Source organism: Phocoena sinus, chromosome 7 (genome assembly GCF_008692025.1).
Source record: "Phocoena sinus isolate mPhoSin1 chromosome 7, mPhoSin1.pri, whole genome shotgun sequence".
NCBI classification, from domain to species: Eukaryota; Metazoa; Chordata; class Mammalia; order Artiodactyla; family Phocoenidae; genus Phocoena; species Phocoena sinus.
Genome location: NC_045769.1, coordinates 83,328,163 through 83,351,674, shown reverse-complemented (window position 1 = coordinate 83,351,674; position 23,512 = coordinate 83,328,163). Strand labels below are relative to the sequence as shown.

The 23,512-nt window shown below is 33.8% G+C and overlaps 1 protein-coding gene and 1 non-coding gene across 5 annotated transcripts in view; one reads left to right on the top strand and one right to left on the bottom strand.

The window, feature by feature from the left end:
* The window catches only part of ORC4 (origin recognition complex subunit 4), a 100,384-nt gene that overhangs the window by 13,941 nt on the left and 62,931 nt on the right, over positions 1-23,512 (bottom strand). For all 4 annotated transcript variants that reach the window (XM_032637485.1, XM_032637484.1, XM_032637486.1 and 1 more), the window contains 6 exons: positions 19,070-19,145; positions 18,548-18,633; positions 15,544-15,592; positions 13,534-13,685; positions 10,623-10,796; positions 4,715-4,801 (listed from right to left, as the gene is read on the bottom strand). In XM_032637485.1, coding sequence (XP_032493376.1) covers positions 4,715-4,801; positions 10,623-10,796; positions 13,534-13,685; positions 15,544-15,592; positions 18,548-18,633; positions 19,070-19,145 — 624 coding nt within the window. The remainder of the gene's footprint in view (positions 1-4,714; positions 4,802-10,622; positions 10,797-13,533; positions 13,686-15,543; positions 15,593-18,547; positions 18,634-19,069; positions 19,146-23,512) is intronic.
* Positions 12,705-12,895, top strand: LOC116757203. The gene has a single exon (XR_004350857.1). It is a non-coding gene; the product is annotated as a U2 spliceosomal RNA (small nuclear RNA).

Below are 23,512 nucleotides of genomic sequence, written 5' to 3'. Positions count from 1 at the left end.
TTTTTGGAAGAGTTTGAGAAGGATGGGTGTTAGCTCTTCTGTAAATGTTTCATAGAATTCACCTCTGAAGCCATCTGGTCCTGGACTTTTGCTTGTTAGAAGATTTTTAATCACTATTTCAATTTCATTACTTGTGATTGGTCTGTTCATATTTTCTATTTCTTCCTGGTTCAGTCTTGGAAGGTTATACCTTTCTAAGAATTTGTCCATTTCTTCCAGGTTGTCCATTTTATTGGCATAGAGTTGCCTGTAGTAGTCTCTTAGGATGCTTTGTATTTCTGCGGTTTCTGTTGTAACTTCTCCTTTTTCATTTCTAATTTTATTGAGTCTTCTCCCTCTTTTTCTTGATGAGTCTGGCTAACGGTTTATCAATTTTGTTTATCTTCTCAAAGAACCATCTTTTAGTTTTATTGATCTTTGCTATTATTTTCTTTGTTTCTCTTTCATTGATTTCTGCTCTGATCTTTATGATTTCTTTCCTTCTGCTAACTTTGGATTTTTTTTTGTTCTTCTTTATGTAGTTCCTTTAGGTGTAAGGTTAGACTGTTTATTTGAGACATTTCTTGTTTCTTGAGGTAGGCTTGTATAGCTATAAACTTCCCTCTTAGAACTGGTTTTGCTGCATCCCACAGGTTTTGGATCATCGTGTTTTCATTGTCACTCATCACTAGGTATTGTTTAACTTCCTCTTTGATTTCTTCAGTGATCTCTTGGTTACTCAGTAACTCAGTGCTTAGCCTCCATGTGTTTGTGGTCTTTTATGTTTTTTTCTCTGTAATTGATTTCTAATTTCATAGCGCTGTGGTCAGAAAAGATTCTTGATATGATTTCAATTTTCTTAAAATTACTGAGGGTTGATTTGTGACCCATGATGTGATCTATCCTGGAGAATATTCTGTGCGCATCTGAGAAGAAAGTGTAATCTGCTGTTTTGGGATGAAATGTCCTATAAATAAAATTAAATCTATCTGGTCTTTTGTGTCATTTAAAGCTTCTGTTTCCTTATTTATTTTTATTTTGGATGATCTGTCCCTTGGTGTAAGTGAGGTGTTAAAGTCCCCCACTATTATTGTTTTATGGTTGATTTCCTCTTTTATAGCTGTTAGCCTTATGTATTGATGTGCTCCTATGTTGGGTGCATATATATTTATAATTGTTATATCTTCTTTTGGATTGATCCATTGATCATTATGTAGTGTCCTTCCTTGTCTCATTCTTTATTTTAAAGTCTATTTTATCTGATATGAGTATTGCTACTCCAGCTTTCTTTTGATTTCCATTTGCATGGAATATCTTTTTCCATCCCCTCACTTTCAGTCTGTATGTGTCCCTAGGTCTGAAGTGGGTCTCTTGTAGACAGCATATAGATGGGTCTTGTTTTTGTATCCATTCAGCAAGCCTGTGTCTTTTGATTGGAGTATTTAATCCATTCACGTTTAAGGTAATTATCGATATGTATGTTCCTACGACCATTTTCTTAATTGTTTTGGGTTTGTGTTGGTAGGTCCTTTTCTTCTCTCGTGTTTCCCACTTAGAGAAGTTCCTTTAGCATTTGTTGTAGAGCTGGTTTGGTGGTGATGAATTCTCTCAGCTTTTGCTTGTTGTAAAGCTCTTGATTTCTCCATCGAATCTGAATGAGATCGTTGCTGGTTAGAGTAATCTTGATTGTAGGTTCTTCCCTTTCATCAGTTTAAGTATATCATGCCACTCCCTTCTGGCTTGTAGAGTTTCTGCTGAGAAATTAGCTGTTAACCTTATGGGAGTTCCCTTATATATTATTTGTCATTTTTCCCTTGCTGCTTTCAATAATTTTTCTTTGTCTTTAATTTTTGCCCATTTGATTACTATGTGCCTTGGCATGTTTCTTCTTGGTTTTATCCTGTATGGGACTCTGCTTCCTGGACTTGGGTGGCTATTTCCTTTCCCATGTTAGGCAAGTTTTCAACTATAATAATCTCTTCAAATATTTTCTCTGGTCCTTTCTCTCTCTCTTCCCCTTCTGGGACCCCTATAATGCAAATGTTGTTGCCTTTAATGTTGTCCCAGAGGTCTCTTAGGCTGTCTTCATTTCTTTTCATTCTTTTTTCTCTATTCTGTTCTGCAGCAGTGAATTCCACCATTCTGTCTTCCAGGTCACTTATCTGCTCTTCTGCCTCAGTTATTCTGCTACTGATTCCTTCTCGTGTAGTTTTCATTTCAGTTATTGTATTGTTCATCTCTGTTTGTTTGTTCTTTAATTCTTCTAGGTCTTTGTTAAACATTTCTTGCATCTTCTCGATCTTTGCCTCCATTCTTTTTCCGAGGTCCTGGATCATCTTCACTATCATTCTGAATTCGTTTTCTGGAAGGTTGCCTATCTCCACTTCATTTAGTTGTTTTTCTAGGGTTTTATCTTGTTCCTTCATCTGGTACATAGCCCTCTGCGTTTTCATCTTGTCTATCTTTCTGTGAATGTGGTTTTTGTTCCACAGGCTGCAGGATTGTAGTTCTTCTTGCTTCTGCTGTCTGCCCTCTGGTCAGTTCATTCCTTTATTGATTACTGTAGAAGCTCTTTATATATTATGGACAGTGTTGATGATTATACACATTCCATTTTTCCTCTCCTTATCAGTCTTCACTTCATCTATGGTATTTTTCAGTGTCTAGACATTTAAAAATTCAATGTAATTAACTTTAACCATCTTTTTTGTTATGACTTGTGCTCTGTGTAACTTCTGTAAGAAATGTTTCCCTACCTCAAGAATACAAACGTATTCTCTTATATGTTTCTTGTAATTTAAAAAAAAGTTTTGTTTTTCTACATAAAGTTAGGTTTATCAACCTGAAATTTACTTTAGGCTATGCAATGACGGTGTTTTTTCTATGTGTATAACTGATCTATTTTTGTTGAAAAATTATCCAAACTGTATTTAATCTCAGTCAGGTCTTTCTCTTTTCTTTATAATTTCCACCAATTCTAAAAGTTTTCTTAAATTAGAAAACCCCAAACAAAAATTGAGTCATCTCCTTGAATTAAGAATATAGGAAACTGGCAAAACAATGGTTTTTCATGTTGACAATTCTGAGGCAGAGATATTTTCCCAGAATAATGAAGGTGTGTGTTTATGTATATACATGTGTGTGTGTATCCTGCATATACCGTAAGCTAGTAAATAAAGTCTAATTTTGGTCCATAAATAACTAAAATCTCTACTCTAAAAATTCTTAGTCCCTGTAATACTTCTGTGATAAAGACAGCTGTTGCTGTTGCTGAAAATGGCAGTGTGGTTTTGATAAATTGGAGGGGGATGTGCTAACGAGAGGGAAAGTATATAGAGAGGAAAACACTCTTAAGTTTCCTAAGCAAGACCAGAAATGGAGAAGGAGAATCTGTAAAAAGTGGCAGAACCATATAGTAAAGCAGTTATGATAAGCTTGAAGCCAGACAGCCTTGGATTTGAGTCCTGGGTTTGCCATCTACTAGCTGTGTGACCTGGGGTAAGTTACTTAACCTCAAAGAGCATCAGTTTCCTCAAAGGTAAGGATAAAATACATCCAAAGATTAAAAAACAGGATTAAAAAAAAAAAAAAAAAACAGGATTAATATAACGACATAACGCTGGCAAAGTAACTAGGTCACCTGACTCGTGCTCTTTAATAAATGATACCCATTATTATAAATGGAAGTGATCAAGAAGAAACTCAGGAAACCAAAATTATTTTCTCTTTGAAAGGTATTTGCCATACCTTTTGTAATAATGAATAAATAATTTTCTAGAAATATTAGACTAGTATCAAATACTCTAAGAGAAGGAAAAACTTTACTTTTCAGAACAATTAAGTACCCCTTTCTTGATACTGTTTAAGCTTAAGATATGATTACTGGGTGAAAGACCATGACCAGGTAGGATTTGTCCAGGCATGTAAAGCTAGTTCGAGATTTGAAAATCAAGCAAGGTAATTCAACATATCAACAGGCTAAAGAAGAAAAGTCATAGATCGTATTCACTGATACAGAATAAGCATTTAACAAAATCCAACACAATCATAATAAACTCTCAGCAAGTTAGGAATAGATGGGAATTACCTTAACTTGATAATAAACATGTATTAAAAACCTACAGCTTATATCATACTTAACAGTAAAAGACTAAATCCTTTCCCCCTAAGACTGGCAATTATCTACCCTCACCATTTTTATCCAACATAGTGTAAGAAGTTCTAGCCATTGCAAAAAAGACAAGAAAAAGAAAGAAAAGATATACAAATTAGAAAGGAAAAAAATAAAACTCTTTATTTGCAGATGATATGATTATCTACATAGAAAATCTCAAAGAATTTGTTTTAAAAAGTCCTAAAATAAATTAGTTCAGCAACATTGCAGAATACAACATCAACACAAAAATCAGTCACATTTCTGTACACTAATAATGGGCATGCTAGAACCAAAATTAAAAACAAAATATCATTTAAAATTGCTCCACAGGAAACTAAACACTTAGGTATACACTGTAAACGTGTACAGCATCCGTGAGGTGAGAATTATAAAATGATGATGAAAGAAATCAAAGAAGAACTAAATAAAAGAAAAGACGTACCATATTCATGGATTGGAAGACCTAATGTAGTAGACATGTTTATTTTCCCAAAATTTATCTAGAGGTTTAACCAATTCCCATCAGAACATAATTACCTGGTGAAAGAAATGAGTGATAAAAATAAAACTAATACAAACCAGCAGCGTGTGTAATGACCGCAGGCTTTTGCTGACATTGAAATGCTTCTGCAGCACGTCTCGCACATTCCTATCTTCTGAGAGACTCTAGAAGAAAAAAATCAAAACAGAATTAAGGAACAATGCAGTTTAAAACCTAACTAAAATCTTGTGCCTCACTGGCTGGTGTATCTCATGAACTCTATCTGGTATTTATCCATTATTAAACAGGTGCTGGTCTTACTTGTGGAAAACAAAAATCAAAATCAAATTTCCACTCTATTGTTTTTCTTCTTATCCCTTTATGTTAATTCCAAAGACACCAAGATAAAACATAACCCTTGCTACCACAAAATTTCCAGTCTAAAGAGGGAAACTATACAGTCATACTAATGGGATGATCAAAATGCACCACTAAATGAAACAGAGAATAAGGGTTATTTACTATACTTCAAAAACAAGGTAAAGTGTTACAAAGAATGCTTAAACTGTATGAGTCAATATGCTACAAAGAGCAGTCCAGTTATAGGGAACATCATGAACAATGCAGGGAGATTGTGGCATATGGACAGAAGATGAGTAGTCATGTCATCCTGAGTTTCAGCTTTGGCTAAGTGATTGTACGGAAAGACAAAGGCAGGAAAACCTAACTGGAGGCAACTGCAATTGTCCATGTAAGAAACAAAATGAGTCTGGATTAACACAGTGGTGTGAAGACAAGAAAGAATTAAACACATTTATAGAAGACATGTCTGATGGAGAATCAACTGCTGGGGAGCAGCGATGAAGGGTTGGAGAGGGGTTAGAAAAAAATCAAAGATGAAACTATGGGGAACAGAATGTCCCAGGAGAAGTGAAGAGGGAGATGTGGTCAGGAAGTAAAACTTGTATTATAAATGTTTAAGAAGTAAATGGAGGGGCTTCCCTGGTGGCACAGTGGTTGAGAGTCCGCCTGCCGATGCAGGGGACAAGGGTTCGTGCCCCGGTCCGGGAAGATCCCACATGCCGCGGAGCGGCTGGGCCCGTAAGCCATGGCTGCTGAGCCTGCGTGTCCAGAGCCTGTGCTCCGCAACGGGAGAGGCCACAACAGTGAGAGGCCCTCGTACCGCAAAAAAAAAAAAAAAAGAAGTAAATGGAAAAAGAGGAGCACAGTAAGAGACTGAGAAAGATGTTGAAGACTGGAATAGAATCCAAGAGAGAGCAATAAAACCAGGGGAAGAAAACAGGGACAACACTTCAAGAGGGAAGTGGTGATCAACAATGTAAACTGCATACTTTGTATAACTAAATTAAGATGTATTTTGAGAAGTTGATGGCTTTGGAAATTTAGAGCTCAATAGGGCCCTTTGAAAAAGAAATATCTAAATATATATTTAATATATCAACTTTATAAGTGACTTGGTAAGGTCAACAAGTGCAGAAGCAAGGACTACAGTTAATTTCCCAAAGTTTTTTATTTGTATTACTTTGCTTTATTATTTTATGTTCATCTGGTATGCTTCCAAGGGTATTCAACCCTATTTATGATACAAATATATATATAGCAACAGCAAGCCCTTTAAGAGAGAAAGAGAAGACTAAAAACAGTGACTGCAGTGAATTAGGATTAATGAAAGGTGAGGTTCAGTTGGCACCAAAGAAAAGATTAGATGAAAGGACAGTAAAATCAGAGTTGGCAGAGCCAAAAAAGGCTTGGATAAGACTGACATAATTTTTCAAAACTCATCTGCAAAGAATAACGATTCTTTATCCAAAAAAAAAAAAAAAGGCCCAGAAAACTAAGTATTTCTGTATTTCCTAGAGCTGAAACTGTATGTCTCTACTTCTTCCACTGTGAGAAGATCCAGATTCATGAATAAGTTCTAGTAGAATGGGATGAAGTTTTATGCTCTCAGTAAATATATTATCCTAGTTATAGTCCCCATTCCCTTGCTACTGTTTTTAGTCTTCTCTGCCCTATTCAGGGAAGCTGACACATTCCCTTGTCACTGATGAGCACAGGAGAAGCACTTGCAGAAACAAGTTCTTAATGTGCTCACTGCAGTGTGCTTGACCGGCAGGATTACACTAGTACCTGAGGGCTCATGCTGCTCCAGGGATAACTTAGTGGCAGCAGTATATATACTAAATCTCCTAGTCTTCCTGCCATTCTTACCTTCTGTTAACTAAACAGGGAAGGTTAAGAAAGTTGGTAGATCTTTCTTGAACTTAGCTATAGCACTTTGTGGGAATTTCCTTTGAGGAGAATTAGCTATGGTCCTTTTATTTAATTAATTCATTTATTTAACATCTTTATTGGAGTATAATTGCTTTACAATGGTGTGTTTCTGCTGTATAACCAAGTGAATCAGCTATACATATACATATATCCCCACGTCTCCTCCCTCTTGCGTCTCCCTCCCACCCTCCCTATCCTACCCCTCTAGGTGGTCACAAAGCACCCAGCTGATCTCCCTGTGCTATGCGGCTGCTTCCCACTAGCTATCTATTTTACATTTGGTAGTGTATATACATCCATGCCACTCTCTCACTTCCTCCCAGCTTACCCTTCCCCCCTCCGTGTCCTCAAGTCCATTCTCTATGTCTGAGTCTTTATTCCTGTCCTGCTCCTAGGTTCTTCAGAACCTTTTTAATTTTTTTAGATTCCATATATATGGGTTAGCATATGGTATTTGTTTTTCTCTTTCTGACTTACTTCAATCTGTATGACAGTCTCTAGGTCCATCCACCTCACTACAAATAACTCAATTTCATTTCTTTTTATGGCTGAGTAATATTCAATTGTATATATGTACCACAACTTCTTTATCCATTCATCTGTCGATGGACACTTAGGTTGCTTCCATGTCCTGGCTATTGTAAATAGAGCTGCAATGAACACTGATACATGACTCTTTTTGAATTATGGTCTTCTCAGGGTATATGCCTTGAGAGTGGGATTGCTGGGTCATACGGTAGTTCTATTTTTAGTTTTTTGAGGAACTTCCATACTGTTCTCCATAGTGGCTGTATCAATTTACATTCCCACCAACAGTGCAAGAGGGTTCCCTTTTCTCCACACCCTCTCCAGCATTTACTGTTTGTAGATTTTTTGATGATGGTCATTCTGAGCTATGGTCCTTTTAAATGCTCTTTTATACAGATTTTTCTTATACTGCCATGCTGAGATGGTATTTACCCTGCTTACATATTTGGGATAGGGCTAAAACAAACATTCAAGTTAGGCAGGATGTCCAGGTTCAAGTCTATCCTGAAGATATTTATTGGATGAGATTCCCTAGGTGACCTGTCATCTATACCATTGCTTTTGTTTAACCTTGGAATTAGAAAAACTTGCTGGATAGTCAGCACTGAGTGAAAGGATAGCTCCTTCAGTGCACACCCCCCCTTTTCAGACAGGGCCTCTGGCCATGGTGCTGACATATTTTTTTCAAGTGAAGCTCATTTATGAGCATACCCTAAAGGGAGGTGGCAAATGATGATTAGGATAGGGCAAGAAAATATTAGAACTAAGAGACACAAACTCCAGTGGTATTAGTTCTACCTTATGAAAGAACTGTAAGATTATCAAAAAGATGACAGGAGAGTGTTCACATTCATTCCTATCATCCTGCCTCTAAATTCAGTGATCAGCAAAGAAGGACCAAAAACCTAGGGTTAGCCACTCTACATCACATGCTTACCATCTTCTGAGTCATCCAGAGTTATGCTTCACAGTAACTGTCACCATCTACTTCCTTTACATACCCATTTTAGGATCTCAGAATACAACACAGCTGGGAGGGACAGAAAGATGGATGACAGTACAGTATAATCTGGGCTTACGTAGTCGTCTTAGGAAAAGAAAGTGAGCAGGGATAAGAATAATAAAAGCCCTGGGAAAGCACAGACATTTAAATACTAAGACTGCATTTGATCACTAAAGTAATCAGAAAAACACACTGTTGCAACAAGACAATCAGTTCAGGAGTTGTAAAAGGTGAAAGTCTGTGACGCACTCAAAAGTGGATTCAGAGGCCAAAGATTCAGAGCTCTGACCCACTCCAGATCCAGGTAAAGGAAAAGACAATGTGAGAGCACCAACTATAAAGTGTTCTGATAGCATGGACTCTTATAATTAGACATAGTATCAAGAAAAACTTGCACGAGCTAGTAAATATCTGAGTCCCAGGAAAAGTTAATTTGGGGAGGAAGGTGGAAGGAAGGACCCACATCTAATTATATCATGACACAGTATCATGATTTAAGGATAAAGTCAATCATTTTGATATACAATTCTGTACAGTTATATTAGGAAAAAAGTATTAGATTAACTATTACAACAAAGTAAAAAAGGTAAACCAAAGAATAATATTTAAGGTTTGAATCCTTTATGTAAAAACAAATTTGGCATGTATCAATATATAAGGTCTGAAATGCTATGAACCAAATAATTACTTTGTAGTGAAAGGAGGGAAGATGGGCATGGACATAAGGGAAAATTCTACCTTTTACCATGTATTCTTAAGCACTGATTAAATTTTGTTCGTAACTTTTAATTTTAAAAAACTGTGTCAAAATTAATAGTGCTCACATAAGCTGACTCTATTTTAAAATCAAAATGAGAATCAAGTTTCAGTTATACAAGTTAGGTTCTGCATAAGTAATGGATAGCAACGTGATTATAGTTAACGATACAGTACTATATACTTGAAATTTGCTTAGAAGATAGAACTTAACTGTTTTACCACAAAATTTTAAAAAAGGAGAAAAGAAAGAAATCTATATGAGGTGATGGATATGTTAAATATTATAGCTTGATTGTGGTATTTCACAATGTATACCAAAACATCAAGTTGTATACCTTAAATATAAGCAATTTCTAATTTGTCAATTATACCTCAACAAAGATGGGAAAAAACCAAGAATCGCTAAAGAGCAAAATAAATGCAAACTTTCACTTTTAATTTGGTATTGATATTTAAGATTTTACAGTAAAAAAATATAATCTATCATTATTGCTATAACATAAAACAATCTTTTAGAGCCAAAGAATATAGACTGTTTAATTCTAAGCAGATCTAATCATCCTCACTCATTAGTATTTAATATTATAGACCAGTTTTTCCTAATTCTTTCATAACCAAGGACTCTATATTATTTTCCACTTTCACAAGGTCCATATTTTTGACATGTAAGATTTATTCAGTAATATGTTTTTTCAAACACATTATTAAACACACATTCACACACATATACTCTCTCCCTTTTCGCTGCCAACTAAAACTTGTCAGTATAAGATAAACTGATGCTAGTATGCTTAGCTGATAAAACAACAGTCTGTACAAATTAGGCTGTTCAACTTAAGTATATTTAGAGTCCACAAGGTTCAGTAGATGTTTAAAACAACAAGTGAGTGTGCATTTGCAACTTAAGACCCTCAGGGCTCCAAGGACTCGAAGATGGGATATGTCAATATAGATAATATAACCAAAGTTGCCACAGCCTGAATTGCCTCTTAATAGACCCAAGGAGAAAAATGCTTAAGTTGTTCATGAGAACTGGAAAAGAAAAATCCACACTGGATAGGTAGGTATGAACCTTACTAAATTAATATATTGCTAAACTTATAAATAAAGAAAATAAATATTTAATGATGAAGTTCATTAACAAAGTAATCTAAAATATAAACCAGATACAAATAAAACAAATCTCATAAAAGTTCCTTTGAGAAAAAAAAATTAGAAGTATGACATTTCAACTGTTTTTTAAAAGAAAATACACAAACAAAAGAGTATAATTTGTATTAATGCAGTTCTGTGCCACAGTAATATATTAGAAATTTTATGCTAACTTACAGATTTTAAAGATTTTCAAGTTTTAATTGCTTTCAAATGGTATAGCAAGACACAAATATTACTTTAATATTATTGTCTTTTTTCCAAACTACCTGAACATTTTCATTCCACTTCTCAGCAAAAATCTTGCCTGGAAATACTGCAGGTAGAGATAATTGTTCTTTAAATATTTTAAGATACTGTGGAAAACCAAATGAATTCATTAAGTGTATCTGCCGGTGGGAAAATCGTGACTTCACTCTCTTTTCTAAGAGTTCCAAAATATCCTTAAAAACAAACAAAAATCTCCGTAAGATGCATATTTAAAATAACCATACCAATGTTAGAGGTATAACTATTTGAACTATCACTTATAATCAGCAATGTTTATCCTGTAATAGACAATTAAGCATTAAAAATACTTATCCTGTAATACACAATTAAGCATTAAAAAAAATTTAATTATTCCCTTGATCTACTTAGGGCCACAAGGTAGTAGAGGTAAGAGAATGCGGCTTGGAAATAAACCAAGCCTCTAAAAGTATTTTTAATCCAAGCTACTTTTAATCCCCTTCTAAGCACTTGTAAGCCTGGTGATGTCAAGCCTTTTTCCAACCATGTTTTTCTCAGCTTATCTTTAACATTGCAAGACCAACAATAACTACTAAAAAATTATAGCTATCAATAAACAATTTCATACATTCTATGAAGAATTCAGATAAAAAATTAATATAATAAAATGTAATTAGACTTATTAACATTCATGAAAATTTAAACATCTTCTTCATTGTTTTATGTAACAAAGACTCAAGAAGCAGCATGTGTAATGGAGAAATATTCAATTCACTAAACTATACAAATTTAAGCTGAAGCCACGCTGGACTTAAGGAACAAACTGTAGAAGAGGAAACTGGCAGGAACACAGTGTGACATTGGTAAATTATTCTGTCTTTTGGCTTTTTTATAACAATATTTGAGAAACTACTTGTATTAGTGCTATTTTTCCTTGAGAAGTGAGGGAGCAAGTTTAGTGTCAATTTTCTATAAAAAAAAGAAAAACAAAAAGCTGTGGTGAGGCCCAGAAATACGGATTTTCAAATCTACCCAGATGATTCTAGGTTAAGAAACCAATGATACACAGGAAAGAATTAAAGCGACCAAAAAGGCATCATGGCATCATGGTTAGTGTGGGAAGGAAGACAGGAAAGATTAATAGCTTGGGGTTAGAGTGGAGGAGGGTGAATGAAAAACCTGAGATGTGTTTACAGGTTATAGAAAAATATAGTGACAGCATAAGACAATTAAAAGTTATGTTCAGAGACAGAAATATTATACATTTACTTTCTACTAAGGAGCAGTTCTAGATCACCCATACAGGTAAGCAATAATTAAGAGCCTGAACTTGGGAATGGAAAGAGATGGAAGTAAAAGAATTTTAGAGGTGAATAGTAACTGATAGTTTGGTGGTGGGCAGTAATGACAGAAATTGGTAATGTGGGGATACAGGGAATAGTAGAAAAAAAAACATTACTGCCACAAGGAAGAGGTTATTTGCTAACAAAATCACTACTCCATCATTCCTTTTGCTCTTTCCCTATAAACATGGACACAGAGATATATACTTAGACTTGAATTACACAGTTGGAGAATTATACATACAGAATAAAAAAGAGCCTCTGATAATATGGCTAAGGAGCTACTAAACCCTTTATTTGGTCCCTCACTGGGTCAAAAGCATTTGCCACTGCTACTTCCACCCAAAGGAAGAGCTTTTAGCAAGGAGGAATGTGCTTCCTTAACCACTCTGTTAGATTGCTACATTTTGAAAAGAGGAATAAAGATATGTGGAGAACCAGCCAGATTTTCTGTGAGAGAGGCTTATTATGAAAGCATACATTGTAAGCTCTAGAGCACTGGGGAAGGAGGACAGAGAAAGCCACTCCTTTGAGAAACAGCACTAGCAAGACTGTTGAAAGATGACTTAGTAAAGAGTTTCACATTTCTAAAAAAGGGAACGAGCTGTACAAAAGGAGAATGAGGGCTTGACATAAGCCTGCCATAAATGAAGGAGGAAAAAGGATGAAAGCTACAGATGCATGGCAGCCATAGTATAAGAAGCGGGTGACTCTTAAAAACCAGTTTTACCTGAATTCAATTAGAAAGTTCATACTAGGAGAGTCAAAGAACATAAACACACTGCTTCTCGGCCTTTCGGCTAAGATCAAGTATAGTATCTGTTCTTATCAGTTTAATAATCGATATGTGCTCTATCCGAGGACAATGAATTAAATGGATTTCTGGAACTAGGAGATGGAATAGGAACTTGCTCCATCCATTCCACGCATCAACCTGGTACTGCAGTACTTCCAAGAATGGTGCACCCACTTCGGGGAAAAATTTTTAAAAAAAAGAAAAAGAGATAGATAAGGTAAACGCAAAAAGACCTACAAAAGCTGTCTGAAGGTACACAAGGTTCAACATACATGGAGTCTTCACAAAGTAATGTGATAGTGACATTAACACTATGGTTAAATCATTCTAAAATCCTCCAAGGAGCAAAGAAGCCACTATCTACAGTGACAGCCTGATAGAGATAATCCCTTCCATTTCTGGAGATGTATACTTACAAAGTTGGGACAGTATCATTTTGAGTTGATTCCAAGCATTTTTAAAATATGGAAAGAATCTTAAATGTAAAAAGTAGAAACTATTAGCAATTTTTATAAAATGGTAGTGAGGTAATTTAACTTTCTCTTTATTTGCTAATGTAGAAATTATATTTATTAGCATAATCTCACTTCACATTTTTTTATTCAGTGATTTGATTAGACGGCAGGAGGTATTAGTCTATCAGGATATGTGATAAATATTTCCTTGTTTTCCTCAATTTGAGTTGAAAAGTGGGATAAATGTGCCAAGTATTGATGAAATACATTTGAAAAATGACCTACATAGTAACTAAGTCAGTAATTAAACTTTAATTTTCTAAATATTATAATCAATTTTTAAAATAGAAACACTTACCAATCTACATGTAAGACCAATAACTGCTACCGGAGTCTGTGCAGACTGAGAAATGTCAAAAAGATTATAGAGGAGTGTTTGGTTTTTATGATGAGCAAAAAGATCAAATTCATCTAATATGAAGATCACTGGGCAACTACTAGTCCGGTCACCTAAGAAAAAATAAGAGTTTTATATTAACAAGCAATTATATCAGCCTTTCTTAAATTTCCAAACTATTTATTACATTTCATTTTTTAAAACTCAATTCAAAAAATATATATTGATAACCTACTTTGGGTGGGGCACTTACCAATGCTTGTACATTTATTCAACAAAAAAAATTATTCAAAGGACAAAATAGCCCCTATGGCCCTCAGGTAATTCAGTCTAATCACCAGACTCTAGTAGCTTTACTGATGTTAAGAAAATCATTTAAATGACTGAAGATTATTGTTTTTTAAATTATGTAAACGTAATTCTTCTATCATCAGAAAATTGACAAGGATCTTTTAACACCTACAGAGACCAAAACACTTTGGGATTAAATACAGAGGGACATAAAACTATTACTTCAAAAGAGACTTATTTTTAGTTAGTAGAAATACAAAGTAAATCTTCCCATAGAAATAATTTTTATAAATAACCATTGTACTGTGAAGTTTAACCAAAGCTACTTTAACTCCTACTAATGACAATTTTAACACTTCTACAATAGGGAAAAGTTCAACATGACTCTGTGGATTTGTTTTTCTCCTCACAACAATGGAAACTACTTTAGCAGAACAATCACTATTACCTTAAGGTCTAAGGCTTTATATCTGCATAAAAAGTGAAAAAAACTGATAATAAACAGATTTATTAATAATTACTATTATCTGTTAGATAATATCTGATAATATTATCCAATAGATAATAAAACATATGCATTAACCTAAATGATATTAAAACCACAGGGACCACTCAGAAGTCTAGACCTACATAATATAGTACTTTAGTTTTTGATAAAATATAGCATTACATAACAATGGAAAAAGTGGTATATTCAAGATTAGATCTTTACTTTACACCTTACCAAAATAAATTCCAGCCAAATGATGAATTATATGTACTGGATGAAAATATAAGTGAATGTCAAAGTATGAAGGAGAGAAAATTTTGACTATGTAAAAAATTTTAAACTTCTATTCAGCAGAAAAGTCCAAACCAAACTTAAGAAAGAAACAAGTGCAAGAATTCACATAATAAGTATGAGATAAACCACCAAAATAAGGCAAAGAACCAACAGGAAAAACACAAACCAGGAAATATCAGTGGCCAATTAAAATTTGATATGAGCATCATCAGTATACAAATTATGCAAATTAAACTAAAATAAAAATTTTTTTCTATTAAATAGGCAAACATGAAAATAATTGTTTTTGAGGTCCTGTAGGAAAAAAGTACTTTTAAATATGTTTAGAAAATGGACCTTCTAGGGTAGTTTGGTAATTAATATTTATTCTTTTAAATGTAGAACATTTTAATATAGAATTCTACTCATTGAAATTTACCCCAGGAAATCTGGATGATCATTTAAGCATTTCTTCCTAATTATACAAAATTAGGAATAAAAGTTGATAGCTGGTGATTAATAAATTATAATTCATTATATTAGAATTTTAAATTATAGTTAATTTATATTTTTAAAATGAAATATATGAGAACCATAAAAATGATGATGCACCTCAATATTTACTGACATGGAAAGATGCTTACGACATACCATGAGTAAGTGAAAAGATGTATATCACACAACAAAATAGAAAAGATTTTATTCTTATTGAAAATTATATCTATACCAATGATATACTACAGGTGAATAAAGATATGAAATCAAATATTAGTTGGAATAATCACTATTATTAGGGATTTCAATGGTCATTATTTTATTCTTTTTTATATTTCTTTATTTTTGTAAAAGCATATGATCAAGGGAAAATTAAAGCTAAACAATTATCTTTTGATATTGTTAAACATACTAATATTTACCTTTTTTTAAAGCTTCCAGAAGAAATGAAAGGTTTTCGGCAAAGCTTCCCTGAATAACAGAAAAAGATACCATGACTAGAAGTTTAGTGAAATAAAGAATAAAAGAGGGCTATATGATTCTATATACTGTATAGACACCGTGTATCTGGCCAAAGTCATTGGCCAGATTCTGAGCTGAATATCTCTATGCTTACAATCTAAAACTTAAATACAAAAGTAGAGATGGCATAGCACTGAAAATGGCATTATTATGCCATGTTCAAAATTTTATATTTTCTGGATAAAATCTGTAAAACTGTTAACTTTATTTAAAGGTAATTTTTAAGAGTTGTTATATTCTGAATAGTCAGAGAACAAGAAATCCATTGCACTTTGTATCTTGAAACACATCAGTCTCTTGCAAGTCTCAAACTTGTACCACTAAAAAAATTACCATGAATTTAAATGAGATCCAAAAGGAAAAGGGAGAAGAAACTTGCCTCAAACATCAGACAATACAACAGTGTTTCTCTATTCAAGAGAATATTATAGAATTTGTATATATCATATCAAATTTGGCTATGTTTACTTGGAGCACAGCCAAAACATTTTTGGATACAACTTAAATATTCTGGTTGGAAATTAATAGAGTAGCAGATGTATTATCCAGATGTTCCAGCTTGTGGATAAAGGCCTCATTAAAATATTTTTTCACTTAAGTCCTTAATTTTTACTTCATTCAGATTTCTTAATTTAAAGAAACAGCCAACTTTAAATTTGAAGAGATATATAGGAAAAAAGAAAGCCACTTGTTTGTTTCCCAGTAGAGAGAACTGATATAAAATAGCATAACAGGTTTTAAAGAGCTTCTACATATTTTGTGATGATTACATACTGTCAAGTAATACTATTTCCAAGGTAGGCAGGGCAAGAGGTATTTACCGTAACATAAACAAAGGCTCAGAGACAATCTGTTGGAAAATCAGTGGTCAAAGTTACTCAAAGGTTGCTTACATTTTGCTATTTTTTTAAAGACTATTATACCTGACATTAAGTGTAAGTATATACTTAAATTCATATGCACATATTATAAGAATTTACTTATATGAGTATATATTTATATAAATATACACATTTATGTGTGTGTGTGTGTGTGTGTGTATATATATATATATATATATAAATGAATATACAAGTTTGCTCTAAGTACATCAAAATAGAAAGGGTCTGGGTTAAATCACTTAGTTTCTTAATGCCCAGCCTTTGTCATTTTATGACTTTAGGCACACTAATTATGTTCTCTTAGCCTCACATGCCTAATCTATACAATGTAGAAGTTAAACTAATAATCTGTATATGTGGGGATTATGATAACAATAGTGATGACTAGGATGATAACCAACTGTGCCTTGTATTATTTCATATGAATCCAATGCAAATAGCTCTATTTAGAAAAGTCAGAAACACGTATCTACTGGAAACCAAAAGCCAAACAGAGTCTACATAATAGTAACTCTCCTTTGCCAAGTAGGCCACTATCTTCTACATTACATTCTGGACAGGAGGTAGAACAACAGATTTACAGAAGAAGCATTTGAACTTGCACTTCAAAGACCTGTAGATAGGGACTTCCCTGGTGGTGCAGTGGTTAAGAATCCGTCTGCCAATGCAGGGGACACGGGTTTGATCCCTGGTCCAGGAAGATCCCACATGCCGCAGAACAACTAAGCCTGCATGCCACAACTACTGAGCCTGTGCTCTAGAGCCCGCGAGCCACAACTACTGAGCCCATGTGCCACAAATACTGAAGCCCACGCACCTAGAGCCCGTGCTCCGCAACAAGAGAAGCCACTGCAATGAGAAGCCTGCCCACCGCAATGAAGATTATCCCTGCTCACCACAACTAGAGAAAGCCCACGTGCAGCAATGAAGACCCAATGCAGCCAAAAAAAAAAAAAAAAAAAAAAAAAAAGACCTGTAGATAATGGAAGGGTAACACATGATTGGCTCAACTTGTTATAGGTAATTTTTAAAGAATAAAATTACTAAATGTTAGGAGGCTTACACAACTATGTCAGTGTTACTGCAGAACAGAGACACAGTTTAGAGATCAGAGTGACACCACTGAATGATCACCAGTGACCAGAAAATGAACTTGGAACGTCTACAACCTGCTTCAATTGCATTAAGCAGATGAGTCATTTCATTATGAAAATTAAGGCAGCTGAAGTTAATCATGTTTCCCTTGAGGCTTATAAATCAAGTGGTAGGTAAAAAGTTTAATAAAAGTTCCAAAACATTTCTTATCAGTTTAAGTTATTGATGTTTACTGTCCTGAGATTCCAAGCTACAATAATGAGATGTGGGTAACTTTCTGAGAACATTTTAATAATAAGAGATAACTGACATTTGCACAGCATATTACCATCCTATTTAAAAAAAAACAAACATAAATGATGTTTAATACTTCTTTTCTTCTTTAGAATAAATCTGTGAGGTAAGTATCATAAGATAATGCCAATTTAACAGGTGAGGAATCTGTAATTCAAAGATATTTATTAGCCATGATTACTAGGTAGTCAATAGTTATAGGGCAAGACTCAAATCCACTTTTTGTAGCTTCAAATTCAATACATTTTCCACTACTCCCATGCTATCCAAGTCTCATAAGACTAGAAATAGACCGCTAGAGTGTAGTATTTTTAAAAACATATTAATCTATCTCCAAGGGTAGAGAATCATAATATTTACCTTACAGATAAAGAAACAAACTCAGATAATATCTACACAAACCTGGATTTCTTGAAGTATTTAATAACTAGTATAACCTACTTCAAAAAAAATCTAAACATAAAGATTTGATGAATAAATGCATCCTAGTACATTGTACATTCTTATAAGAATCTTACATATTTCAATTTAGAATCTCTGAACTCTTCCTACTCTTCCAAAAATATAAACATATCTATGCTATACAGACTTTAATTTGAAGACTATTTAATAAAATAATGAAAATAATACGTACAAACACTTTATCTCCAACTACATTTTCCAGATTTAACTGCCTTGTGATTTCCTTTAAGGCAATTTTATCATTGATCTGCAGCAGTCCTGAAATAAAGCCCATTTTAAAGTATTTAATAAAAATGAAATATGTATTTGATACAATGCAGATTATTTTCAAGTAAATTTTCTAATGCTTTTAAAAATTTAACTAGAAAGAAAAAAGTCAAAGCCTGTTAGTGTACATTATTTCCTTTTAAAAACTCAACAGTGAAAACATTTAATAGACTCAAAGAACCATCTTCCTTGGGATTAGTATTATTTAAAAAAAAACGAGACCTTATGTGTCTCCTTTATTAATATTTTTTTAATTTCTAAAAATACTGTGTACAGTGTGCTAAAGTAAAAGTTGTTAAACAAGGATTTAGTTTTTAAAATATAGTTATTAATGCAGATTTAAAACACACTAGTAAATTAAGGTTCATAATATAAAAAGCTCACATGGCTTACATCATTTCCAGTAACAAAATGAGGACATACTTACCATTTAAGTGAACTTGTAATACATTTTCATTCACTTCTTCTACTTCCATTAGTTCTTTCAAAGCATGGTTTATTAACTAAATAATATTAAAAAGTTTATGAAATATTTAATAATAGGTAAAAGATGATAAGCCCATATTCTTTTTTAAACTATCAGTAATAGGAACAGAATATAAACAGATTGTCATTTAAAAATCAACAATTAAATTTGCAGATTCTCTGTAGATAGAAGGTTTAACTGAACTCCTAAAGTCTGACTCTTAAGATGCCAGAGCCTGGACTGATGCCACACTCTCTCAATCAGCTACCCAAACTTCTAATAAACGTTCAGAAATAACCCTTAAGTTTTCAAAGAAATACTTCTCTACAGTAGAAGTCACATAAAACTATGGCCACTTAAGAACTTCATGTCTCAGTCAGTTCATTATATGTCTCCACCATTTACTCTACAAAATTATCATTGAAATCAGTTAAAAGCTATTGAAAATAAGAACAATGCTAAATGATAGCAAAACATCTGCCCCCAATACAGCAATTTTTATGAAATACTGTGAACTACTTTGTATGTTACCTTAAAATGAAAATTAAAAAAGAAATACCAAGAGGTTAAGCTGAAAAAAGAGATGTTGCCTTTGTTAGCTGCTAGGTAAGCAAAGAAAGCCCTTATTAAACTTAGAGCTCACAATTAAAAAAACATTATTAATACTAATAAAATATAATAGTAATTACTACTAAAAATACCCAGAAAGTGTTATGCCACCTTAAACTGTTCAATTATAAAGCTTCACATTTTTATAATTATAGGTTTCTATGCCACATACTTACATTCTTTATATTTTTTGATTTGTGACATCTTATCACTCATATTGCACTATCATATATATCTCTTCATATTAATACTACATATTTCCTTAAATTTGAAAATAAATAGAAGAAAAAACATAAAGCTTTTTAAAAGGAAGAGCAATGGCAGATTATTCTTTTTAATATGAAAATAGAAATAGAATGGTACTATCCCAAAATATATAGTCCAGGAAATTAGGCTATGTATACAATAAAGATGGCATCAAAATTTAGTGAGGACAAAAAGGATTATTCAACAAACTGAGACAACTGGTAAGCTATTTTGAAAAACAAAATACTATTTGTGTTTGCAATATTCTACCTCTATTTGTCACTGTAATATCTTTGTGCAATAGAAAGAAAACAAATACCCTCATTTTAAATTATTACGTTTCACAACAGTATATCAAACATACTAGCTATTCCTGGTATATCTGTATAGTTTCTAAAGCATATGGAATTCTACCTCAGATCACAGGTAGTCTTCTTAAAAAAGGCCTCTTAAAAAAAGACAATCTCAAAATGTCAACTGTCATACTATGAGTAAAAGCCCAGCTGAGATGTTACATTCTTTACAGAAAACTGTCAGAAGATGAGGTGGTACTTTTCTGTCTTTGGATCAAGTCAGACCCTATCGCAAGAGTTAGTCCCCAAATGATACAAACTCGGGTCTCTTATGCTGTATTCTCTTAGTAACCTGCTGTGTTCTTGCCCCCACCTCTTGATATTTTACTTACATAATATTTATATTTCCCTGGCTCTGACTTTATGTTTAAAATCATTTTACATTTGATGAATTGTTCAAAACCATTTCAAATTCTTTGCAAAATGAAACAGGGTTAATAATAGTACTTTCATTTCACATATGCATAGAGAGAGTTGTAACAGGTTTATAGCCTCTTTCCACTGAATTTACTTTAACACCAGGTTACTATGATTTGCTTGAATCAGCTCACAATTTTTTTATGAGGTATGACCGTCTGAAATGATCATATTAGCAAGTATGTCTTCAAATAATAATTTTAGTTCCACTCTGGATATTGCTAAAATTTACTGTGTAATTAGCTAGGTTACCAATCACATAATGCCCGTTTTTTATCAAGGAAACAATGTCATCTTTTCAAATATTTTAAACTATATTATGTACTAAAAAAAACTTAGTTGGTTATGTTACACTAACTATCATAACGAATTTGGCTACCCCATTTCCACATTCTTTGTAGCTAAAAATTAATTTTACCAACATAGTAGCACAGCTTGCTTAGAACTGCCAACATCCAGAGATTTTTATGCTTACCTACTATTACTATTCCCAAATACTTTATGGAACACAAGATTCAACAATATGCAACTAGAAGAAATATCAACTAGAAGAAACATTCTACTTAACCATCTAGCAAGTTTCTTTGTCTACAGTTATCTCTATATAGAAGAGTATTTTCCAGGGTCCAATCTGTCATTTGGAACCATATCTATTTTTAAAATAAATGTTTGAAATACAACAAACCACAATATCTGTTACCTTTATCGCTTAACTATAGATTTTGAATTTTTGTATTTTGGATAGTTTGGCCAAGGATAGTGTTTTAAATATACTGTAATCTTATTTTTTAAGTTCAAATTTACATGATTATACTAATAATATTACTAACACATGATTGCACTAATGCTATGATATACATAATTATACTAATTATATTACATAATAAAATTCTTATCTAAGAATAGCTTATTTTATATCTCAGGATACTCCCACATACAACAAATCACAAAAGTGGCTCGAGTTAAACAATACTCCTTATCTTTTTGACCTCTCAATATTGTGCAGTAGGAATAAATTAAATTGTACCAAAATGGAATATCAGGTATGGGTTCTTCCATATTCCAGTTAACTCACATTAGATAAATGACATCAAAACACCAGAACAGTGTGTTGTACCCACAGACTTGTAGAATTCAAAGAGTGACCCTTAATGTAGACAATGGATTTTAGTTAGTAATGATGTCTCACTATCACTTTCATTAATGTTAACAAATGTACCACACTAAAGCAAGATATTAATGATAGGGGAAACTGTGTGCACGTGTGTGCATGTATGTATGTGGAGATTATATGGGAACTCTGTACTACCTGCTTACTTTTTCTGTAAAAAATATATCTATTTTAGCCAATTTACTAATGAAATGGAGTATAGCTTTAATTTGTATTTACTTATACAACTTTGTAAGCGTTTACTAGCTCTGTTTCCTTTTTTCTGAACTTTCTCCATGCCTTTAGGGACAAACTTCCAAGATGAAAGTTCAGAATAAATTCAGTCATTAGCTGTTCAAGTTATATTTTTAGGCTTGACACTTTGATGTATAAATCACTGAGATTCAACTTCTCTGTTGTATTGTTACTTTGCTTCAAGATGTGCAGTGTACCACAGAATAACAGGTCTAATGTACTGATTTCCTAGATCTCATTTTCTCCTGTACTGATATAAGAGTATCACTATGGAGCTCCTTGAAGAATTAAAGTATTATGTAAAAATGTTCTTCAAAAATACATAGGATAGGGCTTCCCTGGTGGCACAGTGGTTGAGAGTCCACCTGCCGATGCAGGGGACACGGGTTCGTGCACCAGTCCGGGAAGATCCCACATGCTGCGGAGCAGCTGGGCCTGTGAGCCATGGCCGCTGAGCCTCCGCCTCCGGAGCCTGTGCTCCGCAATGGGAGAGGCCACAACAGTGAGAGGCCCGCGTACAGCAAAAAAAAAAAAAAAAAAAAAATACATAGGATAGGGCATCCCTGGTGGCGTAGTGGTAGAGAGTCTGCCTGCCGATGCAGGGGACGCGGATTCATGCCCTGGTCCGGGAGGATCCCACATACCGCAGAGTGGCTGGGCCCGTGGGCCATGGCCGCTAAGCCTGCGTGTCAGGGTCCTGTGCTCCACGGCGGGAGAGGCCACAGCAATGAGAGGCCCATGTACCGCAAAAAAAAATAATAAATTAAATTAAATAAATAAAAAATACATAGGATAATGTGTTTTCCAAAGACAATAAAATAATGAAAACTGGAAAGAAAGGAAAATTATCCTTTACTAAAGAAAGACTTAAATTCACATTAAGAGGGTTTGCAGAACTTCAGTTTTTATGACCCACACTTGGAAATAGCCTGTGAAATGTTCACACTGCTAAGACAGAGAAATTCTAAAAGCATCCAGACAAGGAAAAATCACAAACTCAAAACATGTTAGCTGTGGTGGTCATCAGTGATGTTCACCATACCTCTGCTTAACCTCCCTTTCTAGGCACCTAGGAAAAATGCACTTCCTTGCTCTCTTGAAATTAGGTGTGACCATGTGACTCACTCTGTTCAATGAACTGTGAGATGTGTTCTGTATCACCTCTGGGTAGGAACTTTAAGAGTGTCCATGATTCATCATGCTCCCTTTCTTCCACTGGGGTGTTTGTGGAGAAATGCTGACATAACATCCACCACTTCCTTTGAGTGACTACAGAGAACAGTGTCCCCTTGCTGATCCACACTATGCATAGAGCAAAAGTAAACAATAAACTTCTTTTGTGTCAAGACACTGAAATTTAGGGTTGTTATGACT